Here is a 13,720-nt window from a genome sequence, read left to right as displayed (position 1 = left end):
GTCATATTTAACTGTAATAACTTACTTATTTAATAAAAGTAGTTAATGGTTGTCACCTCCGAAAAGAAAGACGAGTAAAGAAGGCTTTTACTTGAACGCGTGCAGGAGGAGTCGATTGTCGAGTAATAAACAAGCAAGAGCAAAGATTTGGAAATTGATTAGTCCAAAGTACGACACTTTCCCCTCGAGAAGGACGCGCTATTTCGCCCCACTTTTAATGCTAATCTTTATTGATTGCAGAACCCAATGCCACTCCGGTGACCGGAAAAAGAACGCGAGAACAAAGAGAGGAAAAGAGAGAGATTATCTGGTAAATCATAATGTAATTGCAAAAATAAATACATAAATGACGTACATATTTTTGAGAAATTCTTGACAGTTCAAACTTTAAATTGCGATTCTTATTAGCTGTAACCTCGCTGGAAGCGTTCATCAATGGCTACCGGCGGATCTGCCTCCTTGGTCGAGGATCGGTAACTGAACGAGAAACACGAAAAACAGACAAATTTTTGCAGAAAAAAAAAAATGTTCATATTGAAACAAAGCGTCCATTAAAACTGTAGAACAAGAATCATTTCCGCAAGAAGGGTAGATAAGAGGAAAGGCTATTGAGAGTGCGGTGATGGTTTATTTTAATTTTCCCCTCTATTGGGACAAGCTGGTAGCGTTCCAGGAGAATCCTTTAATGCGGCCAGCGGTGAAGAATGAAACAGTGACGTCTAATGAGAAGGACAAAGGTTCGTATATGCAAACAAAGAAGATGAATGTCATTCATCACGAGATTCATATCATGTCATCATGTGAACCAACTAACCTGTCAGCCATGGGATTTTTAGCCATTATCCCCTCGGCTGCTCTACTTAACATTCAGTCATTCTTAACTTGAAACTCATTTAATTTCTTAACCCAGTTTTTTCTTCAACTTAAAGACTGTCTCTTCCTTCAGTGGATTGCCATGGCTACTAAACCTGCAACCGAAGGTTATTATGATCACGGGACCAACTGACCAACTGCGGCAGAAAGGCTCGAATTTATTGAGAATTGTCCTTGTCTACCTCTACTTTATCTCGCAATTCCCTTCGTCTGTGAGTGCCCCTTCACAGGGGGAAAAAGACGACCCCCTCCAAGCCAGCTTAGTGCTGAATTCAATACGCTCTACTGCTCATGAATGCATATCGTCGATCGGAATCCTTTCTCTTTGTTGTGAAGATTTAAAGATTACTTGCGGCATTATCCGTTCCAAAGTGGTGTGATCATGAAAACAAATCATGTTTCCACAAGTAGTGATCCATTAAAGTGGGTTTCAGTCATCATCACTCCACCTCTCCTCAATGAATGAATATCATTAAAGGTTTCGCACTCTTTTCCTCCCCCCCCCCCCCCCCCCCCCCCCCTCATTGCTTCCTCTACCCTCTTCTCCTATTACATTATGGTGGACAGTTTTTCTTGGGTCAACTTTTTAAGAAACTGATAAAAATTTTGGGATTTTTTAAAGTTAATTTACTGAACTGCTCTTACTTGAAAAACTGGGAGCATGCAGCCACCGATCGGATCAAGTTCTTATAAAAGATTAATAGAATTTCAATTGCATTACGTATTATGCCCAGATTTTACTCTTGTAGTGACTGGATTTTCTTTTGAAGATTGCGCAACAGCTAGAAAATTTAAGAGCTACTTTATTTGGCCTTTTTGCTGAGAAATACAAGAATACAAGTTTGGATCTTTTTCTTTGTGGGATTTTATTTAATAATTAGATGTTTTGACAAATTAGAGTTCCCTTGGCCTTCAGATTTGACTTTTGGTTATTTAATATATTTTTCTCAAAAGTGGTGGGTAGTTCTCGGTATCCATGGATGAACTCAGACATGTCCCATCTGTAGTAAAATGGCCAAAAAGAAACATTAAATTCCACCAAACAGTCTGATCGATTCACCAAACGAGACTTTTCATTCATACCCATTCATACCCCTTCATAAACAACGCAGTCTGACTCTCTTCTCTCTTTCTTGTGGCGAAGAGAGTAGTTTGTTTATATGCGGAAGAGTAAATGAAAAATGGTGCTTCTCTCTTCCAAAGAGACAAAAGAACTTCATTCGGGCTGTCTTTGTTCTAATGTGTGCCTGCGAAGGCAGTACTGAGGTTCACCTTCTGTTTCGAATCCGAAGAACTGCTTTCCCTGGCCTAGCTAAAACCACTTATCCATGAATCGTGGTTTTAAGTTTATACCAGTTGCATGGAAATTTGACTCATTGACGCCTGGAGACACCAGAAGGCTTCTGTGAAAGATGCAGTAACAGCAATCCCGCATTCTTTCTCAAGTTATGAGATGAAAATAGCTCCAAATCTGTGTGTTGGACTCGCAGGAGTTGCAGAAAGACTGCTTTTCAGGTGCGTACCGACCAAAGGACTCCTATTTTGAGGACTCAGCGCCATTTTGTTCGGTGGTAGCTGTCGACCTCATGAGACTGCCGAGAGCGAAAGATTGTAGAACTACAGTAGTGTATGGTTTTCCAAACTTCCCTAACAAATTTCATCTTTTTCGTGGCTTTTCAGGACTTCTTCTCAAATGGGCATCGGTTTCTTTGGTTATTTTCTCATCCTGTCACTCTTCTTCAGAACTTTTCTTTCTCAAGAACCCAATACAGATGAGTTCTTTGTCTCAGACTTTTTACAGCAAATGGGCCTAAGCTCTTCAGAGTATAACTTCACATCTCCAGTGTGCTCGTGGAAGGGAGTTTTTTGCGATAGGAATGGACAAAATGTTAATGCTCTGGTCCTCTCTGGTTTGGGACTCTCTGGTTTGATACCTGAGAACACCATTGGGAAGCTAACCATGCTTCAGTCCTTGGACCTTAGCCACAACAGGATAACTGGTTTTTCATCAGATTTTTGGGGTCTCGGTCTCAGTCTTAGGAGCCTAAATCTCTCCCATAATCCGATTGATGGGCCTCTTCCCAGCAATATTGGCAATTTTGGGATGTTGGAATACTTAGACTTGTCCTCCAATAGTTTCTCAGGCAGCATTCCCGAATCCTTCAGCACCCTGTCTGCCTTGCAGTTCGTCAATCTCAGTAGAAACGATTTTAACGGAAATTTGCCGGATGGAATTCTGAATTGCAAATCTCTTGTCTCTCTTGATGCTTCATCAAACCGGCTCAATGGAACTGTTCCAAAGGGTCTTGGTGCTGTTTTTCCAGACTTGAGATTTTTAAATCTGGGGAGGAACGAGTTTCAAGGAGGCGTATCTGATTTATCAGGTCTCAAGTCGTTAACTTATTTAAATCTCTCAGGCAATCTGTTCACGGGTGCTGTGAATACCGTGCTTCAAAAGCCACTGGAAGTTATAGATTTGAGTCAGAACCAATTTCAAGGGCACGTCTCTCAGGTACACTTCAGTTCAAGCTTAGACTGGTCTAGTTTGGTTTTTCTTGATTTATCTCAAAATCAACTCAGTGGGAAGTTATTTGATCTGATCCAAGCTCAATATCTTAAACATCTAAATCTGGCTCACAACCGATTCTCCCACCAGAAATTCCCACAGTTAGAGAAGCTTTTTCATCTGGAATACCTCAACCTTTCAAAGACCAGTCTCATTGGCCCAATTCCTAGGCAACTTTTTTCACAACTCAACAACTTAAAAGCACTAGACCTCTCACAAAATCACCTGTCCGGTCCTATTTCCGATGGAGGAGGTGTCAGTAATCTTCGAATTATTGATCTCTCACAAAACAATCTCACTGGTGAAATCCCCTCTCTTCTGCTACAAAGATTATCCGGAATGGAGAAATTTAACTTTTCTTACAACAATCTCAGTCTTTGTGCTTCGAATTTCTCACTGGAAATCTTCAACTCTGCATTTTTTGGGTCACAAGATAATTGCCCAATTGCAGCAGATGCTGATCTCTTCAAGAAAAAGGAACACAGAAGTAAAAGATTCAAGCTTGCATTGGCTATAACACTTTCACTTTTCTGTGTTACGCTGGGTTTGGTTGGTTTAGCTTTTGCTTGTCGAAGAAAAAGTAAACCATGGACAGTTAAGCAGCTCTCCTTTAAAGAAGACCCAAATCTTTCGGGCCCATTCTCATTTCAAACCGATTCAACTACTTGGGTTGCAGATGTCAGAAGTGCAACCTCGGTCCCTGTAGTAATATTTGATAAGCCATTGCTGAATTTCACATTTGCCGATCTCCTATCAGTGACGTCCAATTTTGATCGGGGGACTCTGTTGGCTGAAGGGAGATTTGGACCTGTTTATAGAGGCTTTCTGCCTGGAGGAACTCATATAGCCGTTAAAGTTTTGGTTCATGGTTCTACCATGAGTGATCAAGAAGCTGCTAAAGAACTTGAATATCTGGGTCAAGTCAAGCATCCAAACCTTGTTCCTCTTATTGGTTATTGTTTAGCAGGGGATCAAAGAATTGCTATCTACGAGTATATGGAGAATGGGAACTTGCAAAACTTACTTCATGATTTACCACTGGGGGTTCCACGAACAGAAGATTGGAGCACTGATACATGGGAAGAAGATGAGAGTAACGTTCAGAATGTTTTGTCAGCTGAAGCCCTAACAACATGGGCATTCAGACACAAAGTAGCACTGGGAACAGCTCGTTCTTTGGCTTTTCTGCACCATGGATGCTTCCCTCGGATAATCCATCGTGATGTTAAGGCTAGTAGTGTTTATCTGGGTCCTGTAATGGAGCCTAGGTTATCTGATTTTGGTTTGGCAAAGATTTTTGGAAGTAGTCTAGCTGATGAGCTCACTAGAGGGTCACCAGGTTATACTCCTCCTGAGTTATCTCAACCAAACGAATCAGCGGTAGCAACATCAAAATCTGATGTGTATGGCTTTGGGGTTGTCTTATTTGAGCTACTTAGTGGGAAGAAACCATTAGGTGATGAATACCCTGATGAAAACGAATCAAATTTGGTAAGTTGGGTTAGAGGATTAGTAAGAAAGAACCAAGCTTCAAGAGCTATTGATCCCAAGATTCGTGATACAGGATCAGAAACTCAAATGGTGGAAGCGTTAAGAATTGGCTACTTGTGTACAGCTGATTTACCTTCCAAGAGGCCTGACATGCAACAAATAGTGGGTTTGTTGAAAGATATCGAGCCTGGAACTAGTCACTGAAGATAGCTAATAGACATGAGACTGAGGTCTGTGTTTGGTCTTTCAATTCATTATGCTCCAGTGAGTGCCCTCATCACTGGAGTTAAAAGTGTACAGTGGATGTGAGCATCATGTCAGATTGATGTCTTCATTTTACAAGAAATCCTCTTATCGGCGGAAGAAAATCTGATCACATACCTTTATGCTCAGGTCTGCAGCCATTAGGATCTTAAAACATCAAGTTCTTTGAAATTTTGCCTTTTTTTTCATATTTTCTTCTTGGCTGGAGGACATGAAGAATGAAGCTAATCACAATTCATGCTCCTTTCGCTGTTTTTGTTGAGCCATTCACCTTTCTCTTCATGCCAGGTATGACTAATTCCATGGGATATTCATCTCATTTTTATCATGTGAGCAAGATTTCTTGCTTTCATGCATTGTTTTTAACTTTTGCCCATCTGGGTGTTTGTGTTTTCGTTGTTCAATTTTAAGACCAAATTTGGGTAGGAGCCTCAGGGTTACTCCAGATCGTTTTGATCGACTGCATTTCAGAAGAAGAGGAAATTTCACTACAGACTGCATGAGTCTTGCATATAATTGTATTGGTCTCACCGACCTGTCGCAGGAGACAAACTAATGTTGCTTTCAATAATAGCTGGACTTGTGGGGCTAGTCTCCTTCTGGAGGTGGTTTAGGTTGCTTGTTGTTGTTTTCCCGGTGATTCGTTGACTACAGTGAGGCAGTTTACGAAACACAGAAAATAAGGTTTTCTTGATGGAGCAGCATGGGTATATAGTTTTTCATTTTTTCTCTCATTTATTTCCCTTTCGTGTTCAAGCATGACCCTCAATGCAGAAGAAAACTGGGCCAAGTTGCGTTAGCTTGGACCTTGCATCATGCAGTGGATAGATAACTACTTTGAGCCTCTGAAACTCTTTATGCTTCTCTCGCTGACTTTGAACTTTTGTCATATCCGATCAAGTGGGGTTCTTCCACTGAATGTTAGGAAGAAAAAACTAATTAAAAATGCTTGTTTTATATGATAGCAGGGAAGAAGATTTCACCTCGTTCCTTTTTTTTTTTTTTTTTTATTTATTCAGAAAGAGTCAAGTGGAGAGGAAACCTCTACATCATATACGGGTCGATTCCCCTCCCAGTATTCCCAGATTTTGACAGAAAAAGATGGTAAAGTTAAGCTATTTTTTCATAAAAACCGCTCAACAACCCAGATTTGATTTTGACAATGTGGAGCAGTTTCGAGTTTTGTACGCAAGGAAGGTACTGATGAAGACATCCTTGCATTTTGAACCTTCCTCCATTGTTTCCGAGACACCCTGTGTCACACGAATGATTCAAAAGTCTTCTTTCATTTATTGAGCACCAAGGATCTGAACTGAAATCTCCTCCGCTTGGACGATCTGTGGCCTCCCATGATCTCAATAAAAAATTAACTGGTATAAAATACTCAAACGAGGAAGGAGTCACTGATGTTTGAATCACATTGTAAGGTTTGCATGTCTGTCTCTCTTCTGCATATGGATCCAGAAACCTCGGCGGATTCGGAGTTGATTTAAATTATGAGCAGAACAGAAGATGCTCCAGTCTCTTTCTATATTTTAAAGATGAACAGCCTACCGAGGCTGGATTTGTTCTGGTCAGAGTTGGCCAAATGGTCGCCACGGCCGTAAATCGTAATGGTTGGGTTGTTTTGCACGTTCCTTCCTTGTCTTTTGAGATTTTGACTTAAGGGGCCTGTTTCATTTTTTATTAGCTGTACCTTGAGGCCAAAATGAAATGTGGTTATCTTATTTTAAACCGATCCCTCAATCACGTTCATACCTATAAAATGTTTTTTCTGTTTTTATCGAAATCTTCTGTGTGTTAGTCTTGGCTGAATTATGATATCACAAGTTGAGATTATTGATTGTTAAATGACAAATCTTGGCAAATACCTACAAATGACAATCTTCTAACTTGGGTTTAACTCAAGGCAGATTAAGAGATCGTTTATACACTCCAAGGAAAATTACCCTTGTGGGATTTTGTAAATTATATAATTAAATTAATTTTCATATAAAATACATAAATATATAACAAGGTATGCAATAAGACAAATTATAAATACGTCAAAAAATTATAGCAAAGAAATAATTAAACAACAACTAAACCAATTAGATATGAAATATTTATAAAATATCAACATATAAATCTTCATACCTATAGTATTGGATCTCAAATAACCAAATAAATTCCATTAAAAATAAAATTCTAGGTCAAAATAATTCTTAAAACACATTCTGGCTCATTATATTAGCAAAACCCGGTTTGGTTCATGGTCCTGGGTCATTACAGACCTGGACCGTACAAGCCGGCACGTAAACAGGTATGCCCTAACTGCAGCCCGTGCATTGGCAGGCCCGCACAGCAGCCCACGTGCATGAAGGCCCACGTCTGCGGCGCCAACACACAATAAGCCTAAACCAGGCTTATATCCATTCACAAATAAATAGCCAAAAAATTCAAAAACAAATATGGAAAAAATATAGAAAAATAGAATTTATCTCTACGATACAAACATAGGCATAAATCACTTGTAATTGTTAGACTTAATGTCTAATAATAATAAAATAAATATCATAGAAATAGATATTAAATCCTCCATAATTCTTTTTATCATGAGAGTCATACATAAATCATAGAATTGAAATAAGAAGAATAAATAGAGTGTACCTTTCATCTTGAAGAATATAAATAAAACTTAAAGTGTACAAGATAACATTTTATAATTCGTTTACAAGTAATAAACTTGCTCCCGTTCAGCCAGACTGGGTATGCAAATAGCATTAGCCTCATTGGTAAGACTATGGAGGAATTTATAGATTTCCAAAGGGTGTGACACGAATGATTATTTATAAGGATACATCATCTTAGGAGAGATATATCCCCTCAAGAGAGAGATATCTCTTTATTCCCAAGGAATGTATCTACTAAGTCAATACACCCAATTAATATATCTCTACAGGGGGATGTACGGGCCATTATTTTCTGTACTGAATATCCAATGACAAAGCACCTAGAAGTGGGCCCCATGCCTATAAAATCATGGTAATTTTATTTCATAAATAATATATTTGAAACCATAATTCCAACAGACAAATCTTGGCTAATACCTACAAATGACAATCTATTGACTTGGGTTTCTACTACTGTTAACTCAAGGCAGATTAAGAGGTCGTTTATACACTCCTAGGAAAACAAAACAACCAAAAAAATTATTGTTTTTTGATTAATTTTCTCATTAAAAAAATCTTTAATGAAAATTTTATCTATGACCAGTTTTCTTGCGTTTATAATGTCATTCCAAGAGCTTGCAGCCAAAATTTCATCCTCCCTTCTCTCTCCTTAGTGATAGAGTCTAGCAAATGAAAAAGGGTTTCGTTTGGTTGTGAATCAGCATGATGGAGACTAGAGACTAACTAGAATATTGTTGGAGAAGAAAATGGGCAACACAACAAAATAACAAAATCACAAACAAGTTGGTTTGTTGCCAAACACTAGATTGTTTTTGGAAATACACATAAACGTTACAGATGGTGGGAAAGATTTTTTTGCATGAGAGAGCCCAAAGATTTTTGAATGTGCTATCTCATAGTGAATATGAAAGTTTTTTCAAAGTATTGTTCCATTATCTTCTAAAATAAGAAGAATTTTTTTATCTAAAAACTCAATGCATCGTTTTTGTTCATGTAATCCAATTATACTCAAACTAAACATTTATTTGAGGCCCACATTAGAGTTTAGATAAATTGGATGTCCTTTTGCAATTAGCCGAATTTTATATCTGTCAATACTTTTATCCGGTTTGAGTTTCAATGTGAACACCCATAGACATCCAATTGTTTTTATTTCTTTAGCTTGGGGAATATCGTTTTTGTTAATGTAATAAAAACTACATTGCCCTTGAGGAAACAGAGCTATAGCAGCTCTGCTTGCTCGGTTTGATGTACCACATTAGAAACATTTTGTGACTACGGCTGGTTAACTTGAGGCTGCTATCGGCCTGACAAATTTCTATTTGAAGGCCCCATTAGAGTTTAGATAAGACCAAGCGGAATAAGAACAAATTCACGATGGACCCCACCCAGTGCTGGCCAATCTCCGGTTTAATTTCTCCCGCATCTTCTCGTTCCACGCCACCTCCCAAGATATTTATTCAGTTGCATTGTACTTAACATATTTTTCAAGAGCACCATGCGCAAATCATTTCAATCTTCTGGGCCCCACTTCGCCCACGTCCCGATCTCTCAAACGACTTTTTAACAGTAGATCCCCGCCGTCGGGTAAGCTCTACGCATCGGTCATCTGACGGTCCCGATAGTGCGGCATTCACTGGAGTTAGTCCAAGAACAGAAACCCTAGTGGGTGATGCTCCTCAGGGAAACCGGGAGTATATACTGTCACGGCGGAGAGGCAAAGGTTCTTTTAGAGACTTAAAAGAGCCGTAGACATTCTGATAACAAAGGCGAAGCTGTTGCGATTTTCGTTTGACGGAGAAAATGTCGGATGAGGAGCACCACTTCGAGTCCAAGGCCGATGCCGGTGCCTCGAAGACTTATCCGCAACAGGCCGGAGCCATAAGGAAGAACGGTTATATCGTCATCAAAGCGAGGCCCTGCAAGGTGATTTTTATTATCTATGATTGTAATTTTTTTATTCTTTAGATTTTGATGATGATTTGTTTCTTTCGACGCAGTGATTCTTTGATTCCCCTCATTTATGGATGTAATTTCCTTGGTGCAAACAAATTCGGAGGTTGCTGTTTTATGATTTTCTTGTAATCTGTTGCAATTACTAGGTTTTTTTAGGGCCTAATTTTCTCTGCTTGCAGCTCTTTCATTTTTATTTTTATTTTGGATCATTTTTATATTCTAACCACTTTCATTCCTTTTAAAATTTTCTTTTGCCTGGACGCAGCTGTTATAATTTTAAGATGATCTGAACTGATGATTCTGAAATAAAAGAAATCTTGCCTGAATCTTGGAGCTCTTCATATGTTCTAACCTCTGGATGATTTGCATTGCCTTCTTATGATTTTTTACATTATCAAGTATGGATCTGTTGGAAAAGGTTGTCGTCATGTAACTCATATCATTATAAAATCTTGTTATATGCATTATCAAGTTGCTCCTAGGTCTCTACTCTCCTCAAATGGAAACTATCTTATGTTTTGTGGACGATTTATCGATTCCTAAGACGATGGTGAACATAGAGGTATTGCTTCAGAATAGAGACAGTCGTAGAGCGCTTGCCTCTCCACCCATGTTCCTTGAGAGAGCTGTGCCGTGGTAATGAATTTTGTATCAGTGGCTAAAGATAACAGGTGTTGTTGTTTCTGGAATATTTAGACATCCAAACCATTGTGATCATTGGAATTACCTGCTAATACGGCTATTTTAAATATTTCCAGATCAAAGGCCGTTATGTACTTTTCTGATAATTATTTGTCTGGCTGTTTGATAGCTCAAAGGGTGATAATTGTATACTCAGAGGGGCTGGCTGTAATTATATATGAAAGGGCAAGGGGCCATGCAACTCCTTCATGCTGCATGGCTCTTTCCTCACCCTTCCTCCTCTTCCTTCTAGCTGTCTCAAATTTTAATTCCAAAGTAAAGAACTTTATTTGTAGATATGATTACATTGTTGACTTTCCTCTGCCCATGACAAAGAAAATTGCAACTCTTTCACTCTTGAGTCTTTCTAGTAACTATCTTTCTCCTTTTCCATTGGAAGGAGACTTCCTTTCCATGTCTATCAGATGGACTACACATCTGAGTATGACCCTCCTCTTTCAGTGGTCTTTCATTTGACTGTCAGCTGTTAATAAGTGAACCTATTAAGCCAAAACCTATTACTTTGAGGAGTTGCAGTATTGTTGTACTGTAAATAGTTTACGAACCACTAATTAAAGGCCTTTTCTAATTAAGAATTGCTCTATATTCGTGAATTTTCTGAAATTCCCTAATTACATATGGATTGTCTGCAAAGTCAGATAATTTTGAAGTTTCAGGTGTTCCAGATTTTTGGATGTACACTTTCAGGTATCATAATTGGCATGGTATTGATCCCTACGAAGAATTACTTTTGACTTTTATGGAAAAATTCACTGCATCATAATGGTTTGCTTGAAGATCTCCCATTTCCGCTAAAGAATTTAAGAGAACCTAGGATAGTTCCATATTACTATGTATGAAAAATACTGAACTTCCATGAAGTTATTTTCTTGAAGCAAAAGTTTACTGTGGAATTTACTCTTGTGTAATCAAGACTGGCTTAATGCATTATGAACTCGTGGTTTTATCCACTGTTTGTACTTGTGATCTGCATTCTTGTTCGTTTTGGTGCTTCAATGCTGATTTAGTTTGATGTCATTGGAGATAATAAACACCATATATTAAGTGAACTTATTCGTTAATTGTCTAAATCTCCATATAGGCATCATCGATAGGTATTTTTTTTTTATCTATACGTTTTCTTATATAAGCTGCCCAAGAAGGTTAACCCTTAGCTTTAGGGTTATCTTCTAGGTTGAGATTGTGTTTACTGTGTGAGCATTTATATTACCAGTCATAGCTCTTACATGCAATGAAGTTTACTGTTGGTTTGTGTTAATTCTGGAGGTTATTATTCTCTTTCTACTTCTCCTGATTGGATCTGTTCTTCTATAGGCAACTACATGTCTTTCTCGTTTTATCATCTGTTCTTTGTTAGGGGTTTAAGTAGCATGTATTGGTAGTTGATACACTCTGATTGCATGATCAGATTTGTTACAGAAAAAAGCCTTGTCTTAAGTGCTTACCTCCAATAGTCATTGCTTTTTATTTTTATTTTTTATTTTTTACCACCAGGGCACCTTTCACGGTTGTGGGTATTCCTTATTTACTTCAAATTTGGAATTCCGGCATGTTCCTCGTTGATTGTGAAGTTTCACTAGCCATGGTTTTTATTTAACATCATAGTAATTTTCTTGGAAACAGGTGGTTGAGGTGTCCACCTCAAAAACTGGGAAACATGGTCATGCTAAGTGTCACTTTGTGGCTATTGATATTTTTAATGGCAAGAAGCTTGAAGATATTGTGCCATCATCCCACAATTGTGATGTAAGCTGTATTACAGATGCCTATTTCGAATTTTTTAATACATACTCTCTCTCAAGTTTAGTTTATGATGTGCTTTTGAATAATTGCAACCTGCATATTTGGTACCAGGTTCCTCATGTTAATCGTACTGACTATCAGCTTATCGATATCTCCGAAGATGGTTTTGTAAGTTTTTGTTTACACTTAAAAATTCTGCATAGTTTTCTCAGGTGATGAGCAAAACTGAGTTGCATTCTTCACAGGTGAGTCTTTTGACTGAAAATGGTAACACTAAGGATGATCTGAGGCTCCCCACTGACGAGAGTCTGCTGAGCCAGGTTAGAGCCCTTCTATGGATTTTCAAGGATGCAGACCTGAAAATATGACAAATATTGTCACTGGCTTGTCTTTGACAACACTGTTTCAATGCTGTTATCAGAATTATTTGCTGTACAAATAATGGAAGCCTGAGATAGATGTCATTAGTGTTAATTTTTTGTCTGATGCAGATTAAATCCGGTTTTGAGGAAGGAAAAGATCTTGTGGTGACGGTCATGTCTGCTATGGGCGAAGAGCAGATCTGTGCTCTGAAGGACATCGGCCCCAAAAACTAAATTGGTGTGAACAAAGAGGACTTCTTATCCTACTTGCCTAGCTATAAAATCTTATTCTTCTTTCTGCTAGCCTTGCCTGGGTTTTAGTTTCGTCTACCTATTGCTACTAATACAAACCTTTTAAGACGATTGGTAGTTTGGAGTGGTTAAGATCTTAGCATATCTGTTCTGAAGGGGGGAAGAAAAAGCTGTCGGCCCGTGAAAGAATTGGGCGTATTTATGGCCCAAAGCTTGGAGTTAACCAAGTTTATAAGTGGTCACTATAGAGACAGTATGTGTATTCTTTTCAAAGCTTTTAACGACCTATTTGATTGCAACTCTTTGGTTTATATTTTATCAGCTTCACCTGAAAAAAAAATTGAGATTTCGTTCTCTTCCACCCTGTTTGGGTTCCATCCCCATTATTTATTCTTGAATGAAAATTGCGCGTATTGAGCAAAAGATATTGTGAGAAGCTTTTGAAATTGTTCCATGCGAAACTGCAATCGTGTGAGCTGTGTATATTATCCGTTGCCTGCTCTGCCACCAGCAATATCGCATATGGCTAAAATCTCTGTTGATGACTGGATTTCAAGGATCAAATGCAGGTCCTGATTTGCAAGCAGGTATCTATGAGGAGTGATTCAGCTGGAGTATCGAACAGTCGGTTGATGGGGTGTTCAGTCTTATGCCTTAGATGCAAACATATCAAGTGCATGCATACACAGCGCACTTCGTCAGACCTGGCATCCCTTTTGGCCCCCTTTTCACCCTATGCTATGCTCCCCGTAGGGCCTAGGACAATTAATTTAATGGATTTTCTTTAAAGTAAATTTCTATCACCATCAAACAAATCGAGGGTCACATTTGCTGACTGA

The 13,720-nt window shown here is 38.6% G+C and overlaps 2 protein-coding genes across 2 annotated transcripts; both read left to right on the top strand.

Annotated features, from left to right (window-relative positions):
• The first annotated feature begins 1,972 nt into the window (after positions 1-1,972).
• On the top strand, positions 1,973-6,010 carry LOC137950413 (probable LRR receptor-like serine/threonine-protein kinase At2g24230). Its single transcript, XM_068796859.1, has 2 exons — positions 1,973-2,388; positions 2,554-6,010. The coding sequence occupies exons 1-2, from the start codon at positions 2,327-2,329 to the stop codon at positions 5,132-5,134; spliced, it is 2,643 nt and encodes an 880-aa protein (XP_068652960.1). The 5' UTR covers positions 1,973-2,326; the 3' UTR covers positions 5,135-6,010.
• Positions 6,011-9,539: 3,529 nt separating this feature from the next.
• On the top strand, positions 9,540-13,317 carry LOC137950346 (eukaryotic translation initiation factor 5A-3). Its single transcript, XM_068796753.1, has 5 exons — positions 9,540-9,792; positions 12,148-12,270; positions 12,379-12,435; positions 12,513-12,587; positions 12,759-13,317. The coding sequence occupies exons 1-5, from the start codon at positions 9,670-9,672 to the stop codon at positions 12,861-12,863; spliced, it is 483 nt and encodes a 160-aa protein (XP_068652854.1). The 5' UTR covers positions 9,540-9,669; the 3' UTR covers positions 12,864-13,317.
• The last annotated feature ends 403 nt before the right edge of the window (positions 13,318-13,720 follow it).

This window comes from Aristolochia californica, unplaced genomic scaffold (genome assembly GCF_029961685.1).
Source record: "Aristolochia californica isolate CCGP_79_NKW_82.1479 unplaced genomic scaffold, dmAriCali1.0.hap1 SCAF_14, whole genome shotgun sequence".
In the NCBI taxonomy this organism is placed as follows: Eukaryota; Viridiplantae; Streptophyta; class Magnoliopsida; order Piperales; family Aristolochiaceae; genus Aristolochia; species Aristolochia californica.
This window is presented reverse-complemented; position numbering and strand designations above follow the sequence as displayed.